General features: G+C 42.7%; 1 protein-coding gene and 1 pseudogene across 9 annotated transcripts in view; one reads left to right on the forward strand and one right to left on the reverse strand.

The window, feature by feature from the left end:
- MDM4 (MDM4 regulator of p53) overlaps positions 1–8,151 on the forward strand; it is a 40,032-nt gene extending 31,881 nt beyond the window's left edge. For 3 of the 9 annotated variants that reach the window (XM_032878388.1, XM_032878387.1, XM_032878389.1), the window contains exons 8-11: positions 504–664; positions 2,321–2,470; positions 4,311–4,391; positions 6,360–8,151. In XM_032878388.1, the coding sequence (XP_032734279.1) occupies positions 504–664; positions 2,321–2,470; positions 4,311–4,391; positions 6,360–6,935 (968 nt within the window). In that variant the 3' untranslated portion in view covers positions 6,936–8,151. Of the gene's footprint in view, positions 1–503; positions 665–2,320; positions 2,471–4,310; positions 4,392–6,359 lie in introns of those variants that run through there. The other 6 variants (XM_032878392.1, XM_032878395.1, XM_032878394.1 and 3 more) reach the window with 5 other exon arrangements.
- Positions 8,152–12,944: 4,793 nt separating this feature from the next.
- LOC116879886 lies at positions 12,945–13,127 on the reverse strand (annotated as a pseudogene).
- Between the last annotated feature and the right edge of the window lie 5,593 nt (positions 13,128–18,720).

Here is an 18,720-nt window from a genome sequence, read left to right on the forward strand (position 1 = left end):
TTTTGAAATCCTCCTAGAACAGTGTCATTGTTTGGGTGTTTTCAGAGTTGAGATTTCTTTTTTTTTTTTTTTTAAAGATTTTATTTATTGATTTGACAGAGAGAAATCACAAGTAGGCAGAGAGGGAGGCAGAGATAGAGGAGGAAGCAGGCTCCCTGCCAAGCAGAGAGCCCAATGCGGGACTCGATTCCAGGACCCTGAGATCACGACCTGAGCCGAAGGCAGAGGCTTAACCCACTGAGCCACCCAGGTGCCCCAGAGTTTAGATTTCTTGATAAATGATCATCTGCTTCTAGTGTCATTACTTATTAATGAACGACACCCGAATTTGAGAGGAGGTCCGGGCTCTGTGACTGCAATATTTGATTTCTGTTTCTTTCAATATATTGGCTGTAGAAATTTCTTTTGACCTGTCTTGTAAAGAGATTATAAGTGTTACAAAGCGAGTTTTGATTCTTAGTGTTGTGTACGTAGTTACTCTCCTTTCCGTTTGACTGCTGTAGATGAAGACTTCATAAAAAACTTAACCCAAGATGAGACATCTAAGCTGGACCTTGGGTTTGAGGAGTGGGATGTAGCTGGGCTGCCTTGGTGGTTTTTAGGAAACCTGAGGAGCAACTATACACCTAGAAGTAATGGCTCGACTGATTTACAGACAAATCAGGTAAATGTCACATTGGAAGAGTAACTTTCTGGGTTTTTTTTTTTCTTTTTAAGATTTTATTTATTTATTTGACAGAGAGAGAGAGAGGGAACACAACTAGGGAGAGTGGGAGAGGGAGGAGGAAGCTTCCTGCTGAGCAGGGAGCCTGATGCGGAACTCCCATCCCAGGACCCTGGGATCATGACCCGAGCTGAAGGCAGATGCCCAACAACTGAGTCACCCAGGTGCCCCCGTTTTGTTTTTGAAAGAGTAACATTTTTGGTTACTCTTCACCACACATTGCATTCTATAAGAATTCTCATTCAGCGCCATCTGTGTGCGTCTGCTGCTCAAATCTGTATCCACAGCCCTGACCTCTTCCCTAAATGCTCAGCTTCTGTGCTCAGCTGCCTACTCACCACCTCCACTTAGATGATTGGACATTGAACGTGTTCAGACCAGAGCTCTGGGTTTTATTTTTAATTTTTTCTAAACATTCCTGTACAGCCTTTCCTTTTCTATGAATCTCTCTTCTATCCAGTCCTTCCAGCCAAATCCAAAGGGATGGTATCAATTTCTTTTTCTGTCATATGCCACATTCGGGTTTTCAGCTCTTTATCCAAAACATATCCAGACTTTTAACGACTTTTATTACTTCCGGTGTGATACCCTAATTCAAAGCATAAGTGTTCTGTTCCTTTATCTTACTTACCGTCTCTTTTTCACTTCTCACTTTGAAAACCTGTTGTTCTATTTTGTTTATGTGTCTCTTGCCTTTTTACCCCTACTGAAATGTAAGTCCGGGGCTTTCTCATTATTCATCACTCTATTACCTAGTACCTAGAACAGTATCTTGACACGTAATAGGAGTTCAGGGAGTATTTTACTCAGTAAATGAATGGATATAAAATAGTGGCAAAACAGTAAGTTTTCTCTTAGGAATAGTGTAGAAAAGCAGGTCATAAAATATCCATAGACGAATGCAAAAGAAAGTCATATTTAAAGTCATTTAAGAATTCAGAAAGAGTCAGGACAGGAGATTTTAGTTACCATCAGTATTTCTTATATTTCAATAAACATTATTATTTTTAAAGATTTTATTTATTTATTTAGAGAGAGCAAGTGAGCGGAGGGAGAGGGAGAGAGCAATCTCAAGCAGACTCTGTTCTGAGTGCAGAACCAGACGTGGGGCTCAGTCTCATGATCTTGAGATCATGCGCTGAGCCAAAATCCAGAGTTGGATGCTTAACTGACTGAGCCACCCAGGTATCCCTCAGTAAACGTTATTTGACCATAAAAGAAGTAATATGTTATAGTTAATAGAATTGTTTTCTAGGTTCTCAGAGTGCCACCTTTGGAAAGGAAATTTTAGGGAATGGATTCTGTTTAGTTAAGCAACTATGAGTCTTTAGCTTTTAAGCTTTCGGTACTGTTTCTTAGGTGTTATACCTGATTTACTGTTAAAATAGAAAATTTCTTGCCAGGCTCCCTATATCCACTCATTAGTTCATATGCAGTAGGTAGTAGACATCTGTTGAACGAATAGGTATCCACTGAAGAAAGGCTAGCTGTTCTTTGGAGGTGTGTGAAGATAGAGTTTTGGGTTCATTTCTGTTGGTTCAATGTCACCGATAAGCCTCCGACTACAAAAACTCACATTTTGTTTTTTTCTACTAGGATATAGGTACTGCCATTGTTTCAGACACCACAGATGACTTGTGGTTTTTGAATGAGTCTGTATCAGAGCAGTTTGGTGTGGGAATGAAAGTTGAAGCTGCCGACACTGAAGAAACAAGTGAAGAAGTAGGGAAAGTGAGAGACAAAAGGGTATGTTTGGAAAATTTCTCGTTGGTTGTATTTATGTGCACATAGTATAATATGTTCAGATCTGGTGTCCTGTCCCTTGGTACCACAGATGAGTCCCATAATCCCCCCTTTTTATTTTCTAATGTTTTCCTCTATCCGGTTTTCAGGTTCATATTACATTAACCAACACTCTCTTAAAAATAGGATAGGACTGCATGGGTAAAACTCCTTCCTTAGAAGCAAGAAGCTGCCCTTTTCTCCTTGTCTAATCTCTCACTGTGGATTTTTTGCTTTTGGAGACCTTGCTTTGCTAACAAGGCAAAGTTCTAAGTGGCCATGGAAGCCTGCAGGGAAAAAATTCTTACTTTTTGGATGTCTCAATGTCTTCCACAGTCATTCATATCTAAATGGAAGTAGGCAGGTGGGCTCTTCTTACATAGTTGGAGTTTAAATAAGAGGGAAGAGAGAGAGTTAGAACTCTGAGTACACACAGTGTGAGCACCCCAAGAGTCATAAAAGCATGTGTTCGAGTCTCAAAGGAGATTGGACTGCAGATCCAATGCCTGACACTGACAAGATTCTCAGTAAACATCTATTGAGTAAATATAACAAAACACAGATCTAAATAGAGTCATCTTTTTAATTTGAGGGACTTTCATAATAATTTGGATTCCTGAAGGATATCCTGGTATGTTTATAGGCAGATCGATGCTTGGGTCCTGCTAGACTAGTTGTATGTGTAGCATCAGAAGGGACTGTAAGTGGCTGGAATGAAGACAAAGGTGACATTTGGAAACTTCCATTGAGAGACATGGAACTTAAAATACTTGAACTTGTGTGAGAAAGTTGCCATAAGGAGGTTCCTAATTATATCATAATTGATTTTATTCCATTTACTAGATCATAAAATAGGGTTTTAATTTTCAAAATTTTATTTTATTTTTTAAAAGATTTTATTTATTTGACAGACAACAAGAGAAGGGAACATAAGCAGGGGGAGTGGGAGAGGGAGAAGCAGGCTTCCTGTTGAGCAAGGAGCCTGATGCGGAGCTCAAACCCAGGACTCTGGGATCATGACCTGAGCTGAAGGCAGACACTTAATGACTGAGCCACCCAGGTGCCCCAATTTTTAGAATTTTCAGTTCTGAATTTGAAAATTTAGAGGACACTTCCCGCATTTCTTGACTTTCTTTTTCCTGGTCTGTGGGCATTTTTTTTTTTTTTAAGATTTTTTATTTATTAATTAGAGCAAGAGAGAGCACAGCAGGGTGAGGGGCAGAGGGAGAAGCAGGCTCCCCACGGAGCAGGGAGCCCGATGCAGAGCTCGATCCCAGGACTCTGGGATCATGACCTGAGCCAAAGGCAGAGGTTTAACTGACTGAGCCATGCAGCTGCCCCAACGGGCATGTTTTTATAGGACAATCAGAGTGCACATAACTAGTTTTACTTTTGAATACGAAATTTACTTTTCATAAACTACTTTTTCATTCTTCACATCTCAGTTCCTTATTTTATGTAGTGCTTTTCACTTCATTTTCTCTGCCTAAATTTCCAAGCTTAAAATTTCCATGTTTAATGATTTGCAGCTTTTCTGCTCTGATCCTATTTATTTTCATTAAGGTCATACATTTGGGTGCCCTCTTGTATTTGGTGGCCCTTCTGGGCACTTTCCAGTAATTTCTTCTACTGAGCTGCCTGCTGGGCATGCACAGAGTCGTAGTAAGCCGTTTTCTTTTCAAGTGGTAGTGATGGAGGCAGAATGTGAGCTTTAAATCTAAGCTCTTCTGTCTCTCTTGTTCTCAGATTATAACCTCATCTAAACTAGGTAAACCTTACTAATGAGATGTCTTTGCCCTCGCAGGTGATTGAAGCAGGAAAAAATGATGACCTTGAGGACTCTAAGTCCCTAAGCGACGATACTGATGTAGAAGTTACCTCTGAGGTATGAGTAAGCTAGTAAAAAAGCTGTTTCCCGCCACCTGAGGCTTCCACTGTGAACGTTCAGCAGTGCCCTTGTGTTGAAGAAGGCCATTTCCCCCGTTTCTGTCTTGCTTTCCTTGGTGTTAAGACATGTTGGCTTCTTTATATCTTGTTAGAGGTTTTTACTGCAATTTGGAGACGAGGAGGATGAGTTGACCTAATCCTCTCCCCACCTTGAAAGGGGTGATTTAAATGCCCGTCTGTGTGCCTTTCTTCCTGCTAATAAAATTCTTTGGATACGATGCAGTGGATACACAGGAGTTATTTAAAATACTCCTACACTACTTTACCCACTAAACAGCCCTCCATAATCCTAAAGCTAGACCTGTAAGCTACCTCAAATTCCTTGTCAAGAATAAAGATCGCATTTTCACTGCTTTCTTAAAAACAAACCAATGGGAAATGGCCGTTTCCACCTAGGTTTACATTAACAAGGGCTAGTAAACGCAGATAAGAGTATTAAGCTGTTAGGTATTAGGTGTGGATTTGTCACCAAATGTGACAGCCGAGGTGTAGACTCAGACATAGTTGTGCTTTTCTCTTTTCATGCTAGTTCCCCATTTTTCTTCCAGTGCTACACTCAGCTCACCTGCTTGGAAGAAGGGTGATGGGGGAAGGAGAGGGGAGGGGATTTTATAGTTTGCTGCTTGGGGATAGAATAGTTGGAGGTTGTCTCTGGTATTGAGGTTCCCGCAACTCCCAGCCTGCCACTGTTGACCATTATGATAATGCATTGCAAATTATCTGTGCGTAGCTGAGTAATAAAGTGGAATATATTGGTCCATTAAGTGTTCTTGACCATAATACAAATAGCAGAGATAAATGTTCCATCTTAATCAGACTTCTGTGGCTACTTGGGCCCAGAAAACCTATTAAGCAAATAGACTGTATTTCATCAAATCAAAGACACCATTTAATTTAATAAGCCCTATTATTTTATGTACTACTAAAGAAAGAGTGATACCAATTAGATTATGACGCACCATCAGTTATGAATTCTAAGTGTTTGTGAAGTCCCTCTGAGATTTTGTATAGCATTGTAGATGAGATCTGAGGATCTTAAACTGGCAAGAATGTTTTGACGCCCTCCGACCACCCAGTTTAACAAATGGTCATGTCCCTGCCTCTTGGCTTAGGCAGTTGAATTATGCCTTCTAAAAGTGAAGCGTGCGGCCTTCATTCTGAAAGTAATCAGGATTGCCTATGTCAAATCATTGATCCTGTCAAAGCCAGGCAATTATCCACATTAAATACTCTTGACTTGTTCCAAGTAGCTACCTTTGCATTAAGCAAGGCATTTAAAATTCATTGAACTCTAGTATCTTCTAATTTGAATATGGAGAAGTAGGAAAAAAGTTACCGGCATTTAAGGATGAGAACATTCATTTTTCAGAGGGTAGGGTTCAGGCATACGGTAGACGACCTCTAATCCTGAGACCAGGGAGAGAGCATGAGTAATATAGTAATTTTCAAACCTCATTTTAATTTAAGCTTCCCTTTTGCCAGGTTTTATAACATTTCTTAATTGGTGGGAAGGAATACAAGTGTTATTTTTTCTTCATTCTTAGCCTCTTGCTCAATAAAAGAGTAAGTTGTACAATGAGAAGTGAACTTAAAAGAAGGCAGCAGGGAAAACCAAGCAATGTAAATTCCACCCAGACTAGATAGAATGCCAAAATAATGAATTGGCTTTCTTAAAGATAGCTATATCAAATTCTGACTTGAAATGCCAATTGCGTCACCATCATCGCAAAACTTCTGTAGACTTTCTTACGTGTGGATGTGGAATGTGTTCAGATGTGAGGCTAGACCGCTCACGTGGAATGTCTCCCTGGCTTGGTGAGATGATGAGATGTGGCCCACTCTCCCTTTCTCTGAGCTGCATGTTTGCTGCTGCGTGAGTATTAATTGGCTGTACTTGTCGTTGTAGGATGAGTGGCAGTGTACTGAGTGCAAGAAATTTAATTCTCCAAGCAAGAGGTACTGTTTTCGTTGCTGGGCGTTGAGGAAGGATTGGTATTCGGATTGTTCTAAGTTAACCCATTCTCTCTCCACGTCTGATATCACTGCCATACCTGAAAAGAAGGAAAATGAAGGAATTGATGTCCCTGATTGCCGGAGAACCATATCAGCTCCGGTTGTGAGACCTAAAGATGTATGTACAAAGGAAGAAAAAAACCCCAGACTTTTTGATCCTTGCAACTCGGTGGAATTCTTGGATTTGGCCCACAGTTCTGAAAGCCAAGAAACAATATCAAGCATGGGAGAGCAATCCGATAACCTTTTTGAACAGAGAACAGATACAGAAAACATGGAGGATTGCCGGAATCTCTTGAAGCCATGTAGTCTGTGTGAGAAGAGACCACGAGACGGGAACATTATTCATGGGAGGACAGGGCATCTTGTCACTTGTTTTCACTGTGCCAGAAGATTAAAGAAGGCTGGGGCTTCCTGCCCTATATGCAAGAAAGAGATTCAGTTGGTTATTAAGGTTTTCATAGCGTAGCTGACTCAGTGAATTGGAGAGAAATATTAACAGGGCCAGGTGTGTATCAAAATGCCAGTATTGAGCATCTCTGCTCAGCATAACCCTCTGTAGCTGTTTATTTATTTATGTAAACATCTCTGGGTCACATTTTTGCTTCTACACGTAGAGCGAATTTGACAGTGAGTTCTTTAGAACTAGATTATCAATTTGGGGGATGGGCTCCCAATAACATGAAAAGATACGTTAACCACTTCATTCTCTCTCTAAAGATGAAGATATGGGAGAAGCAACTGCCAGTACAAACAAAAGTACTTTAATTCATTCACTTACTGAGTTACTTGAAGATTTACTCTTCCTTCAGTTAATTTTATTCCCTAGCCTTTTTTTTCTCTTAGGGAATGGTTTTAGGCACCCAGATCCAAGGTGGCTGTTAGAAAAGTATTAGAGCTAACAGTGAAAAAAAAAAAAAAAATCCAAACAAGTAATTTGATTGGTCCGGTTGTGAAATGCTGTAAATCGCTTTATGGTTGCGATCAGTCCACGCAGTTTGGATAAGCCCAAAGAAAAGTCTTGAAAAGCAAGAGATTTATCCCATGTATGCCTAGAACACTGAGCATTTTTGCTAACATATCCCTGACAGAATTTTGAAAAGCTATATGTAACCTTTTGCACATTTTACACCTTAGGATATGATTAGCAAATAGAGTGTTCCCCTCTGGTGAGTTGTAGACACCTGAGTACCCAACCTAAAACAAGCTACTCCAAGGGGACGGTTTCTGTCCCTTGTAACCCTTACCAACCAGTTTCTCCTCCATTTCATGGCTCTCATTCTAGGGTAGTTTTCCTTTTGCACATGTTTAATGTGACATCTAAATTTTAAAAATAAATTTAAGTACTTAACAAAGGATACCCTATCCAGTATATTGTATATGTGCCTTAAAATATTTTTCTCAAAGTCTTGGAGTTGTAGATTTAGCTGATTGAATTTATAGGAAAAGTCCTGTTATATAAAGTAGCAAAGCCTGCTCTCATTTTAAAACCCACCAGCCAAATCAGATTCCATTTTCAGTCAGAAAATGTTTGACTTTAATTCAAATAAAAGCATTAACACACTTCTGGCACAACCTTCTCAATTACAGTTCTAAGATAGATGAGGTACAGAGTTTTTAATCTAAGCTCTCTTTGCTTTACTCTGTCCTCATTGTCCCTTAAAAATTCTCTGGCTTTTTTTTTTTTTTTTTTTCTTATTGTTGTTCTTTTGTTTGATGCCTCTAGGTTTTTTACAGTCTGAGGTAATGCCCAGTAGTAAGATTCTAAGTGGGTGTGAGTCAGCCTTTCTTTTGGAAATACAGAGTATGGCAGTTGTGAAAATGAAAATAATTAAAAATGTTAGGTCTGAAGGAGCATTATATAAGCACATAAATCTTGGGGCAATGCATATGGAAATTGAAGATCTTTAAGCTGATGTTCTTATATATATTCCTGTCTGCCTTCCCTATTGAAAAAATCTCGATGTATGCTCAGGGGTTTGCATATGAGATTTTGAAGACCATAGCCTACTGGAATTAACAAATTTATGGATCATAAAAATCACCTGGGTTGCTTGTTAAGAAAAACCCAAGTCAAAAAAAAAAAAAAAAAGAAAAAGAAAAAAACTGAATTCAAACAGTAGCGCCGTTTCCCCTCCACGAAGGGGTTTCTTTCCATTAGAGCGTGTGTTCTGGAAGCTGGTTAAGTGGTCCACAGACCACACTTTGGGAAGCCCTGCCCTAGAAAAGGGTTTTCCCAGTTACAAGAAGTACAACAAAGATCGCTTTTAGCATCTTACTTGATTTCTTGAGGGGGAGTTTTGTTAGAAGTTTAAAACTAGAATGCACTCTTAAACCCAGCCCCTTTTATTTTGCACTTGAGGCTAAAAGGTTAAACGACAGCCGAGAGTCCAAGCTAGTGATGCCTCTGTTACTAGAACCCAAGTCACTTGTAGTTAAGTCCCAAAACCATGCTCACTTTCTTCTCATTATTTGTTAAGATATTTGAAGGGTGATGCTTGTGGAATTCGGATTCAGGGTGCTAATCATTGAAATCTTGCAGAATATGACTTGCAGTCAAAGTAAGACTTCCTTATTAACACTTTCTTCCCAAAGAGAAAAGGCCAATTAAATACCAACCTTTCTTTCTTTCTTTTTTTAAATTAACATATACTGTATTATTTGCCCCAGGAAATGTCAGTCTTTCTTATATATTCAGATAAGTTACTCCTCCCATAGGGAGAGGACAGATGAAGGTGCAGAGGAACCTGAACCCCTTTCTCCAGTATTGTTCCTTTTCAGGGAAGGAAGCCTAGGTCTCTTGCTCTCTCTAAGTATCAGGGACAAGGGTTTTCCCCTGGAAGCAGAATGGGTCCTTGGACCGCATTGTTTTGTTAGGCCATAGTGAATGAACAAGTTAAATGTCTGTCTTCCCTATGTTCTCCCTAGTGCTCCTCTCTTCAGATCAGTGTGATGGCCCTCAATTTTGTCTGATTTTTGCCAGTTAGGAGCTTTTGCAGGTAATGACCTAAAAGAGGGACGGGGAGTAGGGGGTGTGCACTTGCGCCCTCTGATTCTTCTTACATAAAGCTGCAGGTTTTTCTTTTTTTTTTAGAAAACTTATGAAAAAATTTTAAAAATTTTATTTGCCTCTGTAGATACTTGATGCTCATTTTGGCACATCTTCGCCTGTCACAGGACCCTCTTCTGCTACTCAGCTTTCCTTCTTCTCCCCCTTGCTCACCCGAGTTTTTTACTGTTCCTGTCACCACTAAATTCTTAGGAGATCCCAAGCTGCGTGTTTGAGCTGCGCATTTAGAATAAACCAATACTTGGGTTTACTGTCCCGCTAGCAAGAGCCCTGCGAGTGACTACAGCTGTTACAGAGAAAGAGCTGATAGTCCTTTGCTTATCTGAGGCCCAGGCCAGGCTGCCGCTGCCGGAGCACATTGTTTTCCTTCACCCAGAATCCTTTCTTCGTGTCTCCTGGGAGTGTAGGACAGCAAGGAGGATTCTGCATTTCTTGGGGTAGAATGGGTCGAGGATCCTACAAAGAGCCAAATAGTGCTATCAGAGCAATTCTTAACCCGCAAGAGACTTTACATCATCTTGATTCCTCTTTGATTTTGTTCTTTTTCAAGGCCACTGCGGTACAGATGTATTTTACTCACTGCCATGAAAGTAACCTGTGATTTGTATGTGAAGTCTTCATGATAAACTCTTGCTTTCTCCACACTACCGTTACCTTTTAGTCGTAGTCAGAGTGAACCAGGGCTCTGGTTTCTGGAGACGGTGCTAGTTTGCCCCTCTTCTCCAGCGGCCCGTCTGATCTGTCTCCTTTTCTCTTTCATTCTCAGCTGCTTGAATTGAAATCTTGATTGTGAGGAAAGGCTCCGTTCAAATAGGTACCCGAAGAGTTGACTGCTTCTGCTGTATCATGCTGTAGACTTAGGATTAAGGAGATCATCCCACATTAGTGCTAGATTCTTTACTTCTCTTTCTTTCTTTCTTTCTTTTAAAGTAATCTCAATGATCAACGAGGGGTTTGAGATCAGGAGTCATACACTCTATACTGACTGAGCCAGCCAGGTGCCCCAGTGCGCAATTTCTTATTTTAATTATCCTTTAATATTTATGATCATGTTATCCTGGACAAAAAGTTCACTGCGAAAACAATGAACATATCCTCAGAAACCGTGAATTTCTAGGTTACAGATCAGAATGTCTCCTGTCTCATTAACTCACTATTCTTGCACCATACTTAGTATATTTGCTATGCTTTTGTATCAGATACTTAAATCAGACTTTATAAAAATCTTAAGACCAAGCCTTCAGATGATCTTTCCCCGGAGTCCAATCAATCCTACGCTTGAACAATGGATCAGCGTCCGCTGGGCCAGCCTACAAACTGTCATGAACTTTGCTAATACAAGGTGGGATCACTGCCAAGCACTTGAAATACATGATTGTGTTTTAATAATAATTTATGTATATCTAGGTGTATATAATGCTTTGTGGGTCATTTGTTTGTAAAAATTTTATTTTTAAAGGTCAGGATAATCTGGCCTTTTTAAAAAAATGTCAATTCAGTGCGTCGTTGACTCCTTTGAACAGTCTTTGATGGGAAATTGCTTAGAGTGTTAGAAATTGGTTAGAATGTTAGAAATCAGTGAATGTTAAATCTTGGGTTCTACAGAGCTATTGGAGTGTTATCTCTTGGTTCTCTTCAGAGAGGAGGACATTTGTTAACCAGATATTTGGTTTTTTCCCCCCACACAGAGTCCTATGACCTGAAAGTATGCCTTTAGATACTGTGAAGCCATTGTTTTCCATTTAGCCAAGTATCTACTTAAATTGTTGATGGATGTCCTCAAGAATTTAGTTTGATGGTTCTCTTCATTCATGGGTATATTATGTATATACATAGAGTATTAAGACTGCCAATGCCTTTGCTGAAAGTGGATACAGAATAGGAACTCGCTGTGTTTCGAATCTTCACTTCAGAGATAAAGAACTTATAAGCTCTCCCCTGTGCCAAAAGCGAAATGTACAATGTTTACAAATGTCTGGAATTTTGCACTGCCATAGGCTATGCTGAGCGTCTCCCAGAGGGTGATGAGGGGAGTCGTAGGTTAGCATCTGAGGAGAGAGACTGAGGACCTAAAGCTAAACTGGAAGTGAGTGTCTGAGGTAGTGGTTGAGGTGACTCCCTGAGCCAGTCTGGGGACAGTTTTTCCAGATTGCTTTGCGACATCCTGTCCGTGGAATGCGCTTTCCTCGGTCGCCATGGCTACATGCTTCCTTTATAGGAGCCACCGATCTCTTCTCTTCTGTGGGAGAGTGTCCCCCAAGCATCCTGAGATCTTTCCGTAGGAGCGTGCAATCCCAAGTAGCGCCATTATTGGCGGATGTAGCATTGTCAAAGGAAAACCGCTGGGTTTACGGTCCCTCTGTCAAGAGGCTTTCGGATGACTGAAAATGTGGCAGGTTTGTGTATCTGCAGACAGTGGTAGCTGATCCGTGGTTGCTTATCTGAGGTCCAGGCTGCCGCTGCTGCTGCTGCACGTGGTTTTCCTCTACCCAGGATCCTTTCTCGTGTCTTCTGGGAGCATAGGACAGTGAGCGAGAGTCCTCATTTCTTGGGTGAGAATGGGTCAAGAATTTTAAAAAGGGTCAAATAGTACTGTCAGAGCAATTCTTTTCTCAGAGTTCTTGCTATGATTTGGCACACGCTCTTTTGAAAATGGACATTATCACTACGATCCTGACAATTTATTAGAGCACCTGATATCTTATCTCAAGGCATTTTTTTTTTTAACAGTAACTACTTTGATGTCATACCTTTCTCCTTCCTTCTTCCCTTACTGTTGCTCTTTTTTCCTCAGAGTTCAAAGTGGTCTACTTTGGGATATTGCTTTTATACCAAAGGCTTTCTGTATCACCCCCCAGATGGTTGGAACGACTGTATATTTAGATAAGGTTCCTCTTTTCCCGTCAGTTCTGGGGAATATTTCTTCGCCAGGGGTAGGTGGTGGATTCTAGCAGTAAGGAAGGGAAGCTGTGAAATCAGAGCTACTGTCTAATAAAAAACTTGTAGTTGGGGCGCCTGGGTGGTTCAGTGGGTTAATAAGCTTCTGCCTTCGGCTCAGGTCATGATCCCAGGGACCTAGGATCGAGCCCCTTATCGTGTTATCTGCTCAACAGGGAGCCTGCTTCCCCCCCCTTCTCTCTCTGCCTGCCTCTCTGCCTACTTGTGATCTCTGTCAAATAAATAAAAATAAAATCTTAAAAAAAAAAAAACTAAAACAAAACAAAAAACTTGTAGTCGAGACCTACAATTGTGACTTCCTTTGTGTCCATGATTGGGCAGCAGGGGAATGAGCTCTCCCGTTGTCTCAGCACTAAGAAACGGAGGCCAGCCTTCCCCCTATGCTTTGCCTCGTTTTTTTCCCTTCCTTTCAAAATAATCAAAACGTCTCCTTTGTTTTTTTTTTCTTTCCTCCTTTAAGAAATAACAGAAAACGTTTTGAAAGGGGAATGAAATGTTTCTGGCCTCCTCAGTACTTGGCAAGGTAGCAGTTGTGAGCAGCCTCTGGGTAGGGCTCTGTCCTTAGTCTACAATTAGCAATAATCGCGCCTCGGATAAACCTCATTGGCTACGATACTGCCACTGCGCAAAGCTTGTCCTTAGTCTACAGGCAAGCACTGGGAAGTGCTTTTGGGATGGAGATAAGGAGTAAGATCCTTCACCAACTGCAGTCCCAATTGTCCCCTTCTTAAGCCTCATTTTTTTCATCTGTTAACATACATACTACCCTTTCTACCTCATCGTTTGTTATGGAGATTAAGGATGCTAGAGCAGCTCAACCTAGATATATTGCCTTGAATGATGTGTTGGAAATGGTTAGACCACTCTCTGGGGTGTATATTCAGAATATCTCATGTCCTGGAAGCTGAGCACAAGCTCCCCTTAGTGCCTGCCTAGCAGGGCCTACGTGGCCTCCTATGTACGCCTCTGACTCATCCAGCCTTTCCTTGGTCCAAAGCTCCTGACTGGGAAAGAGTTCTGTCTCTAGGTTCTGAGAGAAGTGTGTGTAGATTTGGAGAGTAGATGCAGCTGCTCTGTGGTCTGGATGGACAAAAATGTTCTACTTGCACTTGAGTAGGTGGCTTAAAATGCCCTGCCAATACACAGAAAACATGCGATTTTCCAAATTACATATCTGGTCAGGTAAGCGTAATCAGCATGTAGCAAATGTGGTTTCATAAAGTGGATAGAAAAAAGCTATGTCAGGTAACCTTTTGAATAGTGGCCCAGCTCAATAAAGGAGGAAAGGAGACATTTTCATGTGTTTTTTTGCCTAGTCCTTTTAAGCACCAATAAATTAATGGCTCTGTATCTTTCTGGGTTTTGCACTATGTAATGCTATTAATACCTTTTGATTCTGTTGTGCTTTCTTGTGTATTAAATATTTTTCATTTTGCCATCTTGTGTCATGATTGGGGAAATTTGTATATCGCAAAATCTCACTTTCTGTTTTTATGTATAATCTGTAGTCTGGTTTGGGGACAGAGAATAGATTTTGCAAAAGAAGTTACATACTTAAAATCAGCAGCGACTTTTGATAATTTCCTCCAGTCACCTGTTAGAGTATTGTATTTCATTTCTAGGTTCCCAGTCCTTGAAGGGAACCTCAGGATTTCGCAGCATGTTTTTTAACCATGAGCTAGCTAGGTAGGCCAAGTGGAATTTCCCCAACAAGAGCACTTGAGAATTAGAGACTATCATACGTGCATGTCTAGAGTGATTTAAGGCAAGCCTTCTCTCTAGGCACAAGTCTGTACTGAACTCTTTTGAGCCCATGGGGCTATCATTTTTTTCACCTTTGTTGGTGGACAGATTTCAAAGGGCGAGATGACAGATTGGCCTCTTTTGAGCTGACACAGAGCTGCTAGGTGCAGGGTTCTAGTTTGTGTTTTAAATTGGGTCTAGTTCCGGGGGTACTGAGGGTTTGTCACAAAGTACATGTTAATCATTTACCTGCCTCACATCTGCTGAGGCCTCTAGCAGTGGTTATTCTTAAATTGGGAGGAGGATGACAGCTCTCCCTGAAAAGCTCATGAGCTTACCAAATCTACAAAAGCACAACATTGTACATTCGCTCTGACGAGCCTCATGGCAGCCGCTGGTCTGTGGCCCTCAGGTTCTGTTCCTTGGAGGGATACTGAAGAAACCTTGGCCACAAAGAGCTTGCTAGCCCACATTTTCAAAAGGTCAGTCCTTACAGCTAAGACCATTCAGGTGAGTGAAACAATTTAGCTCGCGGTCCCTGCAGGGCGGGTGCAGACTGGGCCACACTGCGCGACTTTTGGGGGCACGCTGCATTGGCTGTCTGATCCAGAGGTGTGTTGTATACACCCGAATGAGGAGCTCCTGGGGCGGCAGGGGTGGTGGTGTGTGACATGGAAATACCAGGGATAGCATTTTAAAATGAAAACAAAGCAAGAGGAGCATTAGAGCCAAAGGTGAAGCCAGTTTCTGTGTCCACACAACCCTTGAACGTTTTGTGACCTCTTTAAGGTACTTTGTAATGATTCCAGCCGCATCACATGTTTGGTTTTCTGGGTTTTGTGCCCTACTCACCTTGAGTCCTGGTCCTGTAGCTTCATCATTGTTGAATGTAGTCTTTTTTTTTTTTTTTAAGATTTTATTTATTTATTTGACAGAGATCACAAGTGGGCAGAGAGACAGGCAGAGGGAGAGGAGGAAGCAGGCTCCCCGCTGAGCAGAGAGCCCGATGCGGGGTTTTATCCGAGGACCCTGGGATCATGACCTGAGCCGAAGGCGGAGGCTTTAACCCCCTGAGCCACCCAGGCGCCCCGTTGTTGAATGTAGTCTTGAGGCCAGAGGAAGGCGAGCTGAATGTAGCGACTGATTTAAATTGTCATCAGCAAACAAATGCCTAGTTGGTGATTGTTTGCCAGAATGTGCACAAATCCGTTCTCTAAAACGTAATTTAAAAATTAGTGCTATTAGGAAGATTTCAGGTCATTACAGAATTCGGGATATGGGGATCATCTCACGACATAACCTTCCCAACCCGAAACTCATTTGCTTTCTTTCCTCTTCAAAATAAAGTATGGGAGTTCCTTTCAGTATGGCTTATTACTTATTTAGTGTTCTTGTGGGCCAGATCCTGCTCGGTACCGGGACCAGCACAGTGAATTAGGAAGCTCCCTCAAGTTGCCTATATATAGTCTTAACAGTGGACTTGGGGACATCTGGCGGTTTCCACACGGACCGAGGAAACAGCAGTGAGAGAACTACCTGTGAGAGCCGGGCTTGTTTGTGATGGTTCCGTTGTTCTGTGCGACTGGAGCAAGGGGTGTGGCCCGAGAAGGGACGAGAAGGCACTGGACTGTCCGAGGGGCTGGAGGATGAAGGTGTGCTGTGCCAAGCCAGGGAGTTCGAGCCTTATCCTGAAGGCCCTGGAGAGCCATCAGAGGATTTTAAGCAGGTGGGGGGCTTGATCTCATTTGCATTTTTGGAAGATTCTGGCCACATGCGTTGTTAGACTAGACTAGAGTGCTGGCCAGACTAGAAGCAAGGATAACAGGTTGTGGCAGCAATCTGGGCTAGAAACAATGATATTCCTGAGGCGATGGCAGTGGGCCTGGAAAAATAATAGTAGATAACATTGACTAAACACTTAGTAGGTGCTGACCTGGCATTTATTATCCCATGGGGGTATTTAAGGCTTAGAGGAGCTAAATAACATGTCCAAGGGAATTAAGAGTCACAGATTCAGTCACTAACTAAAACTATTGTGTCTGAGACAAAAGCCCAAAAGAGGTGCATGGATTTGGGGCGCCTGAGTGGCTCAGTCATTCAGCTTCTGCCTTCGGCTCAGGTCATGATCCCAGGGTCTTGGGATTGAGCTCCGCACTTAGGAGAGACTCCCCTCTGGTTGAGACCCGATAGGCCCAGCCGCCAAGTGTCTCGGGACGTAACTCACACCGCGCTCAGATGCTGTTACCACGCATTCACGTCCTCAGCCGGGGCTCTCGATTCTACCTGGTTCTCCTGTTGTTCCCCTGATAGTTGAAGTGATGGTTCTAACCTAGAGGACAGGAAGAAGGAAGTGAGGACAGGTTATTTAGCTTCTCTAAGGCGCAAATCTGTCCTGGGCTGATAGAGGTCAAATCAGCACCTACGAAGTGTTCAATAAAGCTTTTCTATCATTGTTATTTGTGGGAGGGGCTGATAGGGAATGGGAAGAATGGTATGGTAAGGAGGGACTGAGAGCAGAAAGGACAGGCTGCTGTGTTCTGAGATGGATTGATGCTCTAATAAAGACTTCAAAGCCTGGGGGAGATTGAATTGTCAAAACGTGCCACTTCTCTCTGCCACCCTTTGGAGAGGATTACGCTCCCTGCCCCAGTGACACCAGGCTTGTCAATGAAATGTGAGTGGGAATGAAGTGCACTACTTTTTTATTTTTAAAGATTTTTAAAATTTATTTGACAGACAGAGATCACAGAGAGAGAGAGAGAGAAAGAGAGAGAGGAGGAGGAAGCAGGCTCCCTGCTGAGCAGAGAGCCCGATGCGGGGCTCGATCCCAGGACCCTGGGATCATGACCTGAGCCGAAGGCAGAGGCTTAACCCACTGAGCCACCCAGGCACCCCTATTTTTATTTTTTTGAGAGGGGAGGCAGGGCAGAGGGAGAAGGAGAGAGAAGAAGCCCAACGTGGGGCTCCATCTCACAACCCTGAGATCATGACTTGAGCTGAAGTAAGAGTCAGACACTTAAGCAACTGAGCCACCCAGACGCCCAGACTGTACTACTTCTGAGGTTTAGGGACCATTGTGGGGTTCAGTGGGTGCTCCTTCCCCCTTGCGTGGGGCCATCGCACCCCAGAATGGGGGCCACTCCTTCAGTCTGGCTCCAGGATTGATGAGCACAGGGAGCAGAGCTGTGGCTGTCCTGCCGTGGGCAGAGAAGCAAACATTTTATAGGAGTCCGCTGAGATTTGGGGGTGTGTTACTGCACTGACTTAGTTTGAGCTGACGGTGAAGGCGGTGAGGGTAAGTCCCACATGGCACAGAGTGGGTGGTTCAGGTGTAGAGGACGGGGAATTTCTTCATGTTGAGGTGCTCAATGTGGGAGGTTCCTGTGAGGCTGGGGTGTTGAAGGGGGCATTCATATGACATTGATCCCACCCAGGATCATGGCAGGATTGTAGGAACCCAAAGTCTACAGTGAATGAGAGAAATATCGGAAGGTAAGCAGATGACACAAAAAGGAGGGGCCAGAGTCTCAAAAGAGTAGAGATTTCTTTCTGTGCAGAGGGATAATGGTCTGCGGACAGTGCAGGGAGGCCCATCTCCTGTACTGAAGATACATGGAGTATGGGAAAATGACCACAGGATTTCTTTGCAAAAGATTTTATTTTTATTTATGTGACAGAGCAAGTGCACAAGCAGGGGGAGTGGCAGAGGGAGAGGAAGAAGCAGACTCCCCACTGAGCAGGGAGCCCATTGTGGGATTCGATCCCAGGACCCCGGGATCATGACCTGAGCTGAAGGCAGATGCTTAACCGACTGAGCCACCCAGGCGCCCCTGACCACAAGATTCTCTGGGGGAAAGCCAGGTGTCTTAAGGTAAAGAAACAGGAAAGTGAAGAGTTTGTGGGTGCAGGCAGGGGGATATCTACCATGTAGCAATTCCTAGAGTAGTAGTTCATAACTTGTTCAGGATCGAGCAGTGTCTGCTCCAGACCCCCTCCGCAGACAAAGGATATATATGTAAAATTTTATATGCAAACCCAAGGAAGTTTTAGACCTCTTAAAACTTCCTCCAGACCCTAGGTTAAGAACCGTGTTCTAGAACAGTAGCTCTCAGACCTCAGCAAGCACAGACCCACCTGGAAGGGTTCGCCCACAGGTTGCTGGGCCACAGGTTCCTTCAGTAGACCCACACTTCTGTCAGGTGCCCAAGGGATGCTGATGTTGCTGGTTCGGGAAGCACGTTCTGAGAATTACTGCTATAGTCTAAAACTGTGATTGAGATTTTGGGGAGGGAGAGGCAGAGTGGGGAATTGTGAGGGATGGTTTTTTGTTCTCCTGGAATTCTGGATCTCAAGCAGGTACTCGAACGTTTCTGCCACCACGCAAAGACTCTCGGGTAGGGAAAAGAAGGGAGAAAGGAGCAAGGACTCATTTCAGGCTTAGGGCCAGGTGTGCAAAAAAATCTCCTTTTAGGTTAACATGTCT

This window comes from Lontra canadensis, unplaced genomic scaffold (assembly GCF_010015895.1).
Source record: "Lontra canadensis isolate GAN:19392208 unplaced genomic scaffold, GSC_riverotter_1.0 scaffold63, whole genome shotgun sequence".
Lineage (NCBI taxonomy): Eukaryota > Metazoa > Chordata > Mammalia > Carnivora > Mustelidae > Lontra > Lontra canadensis.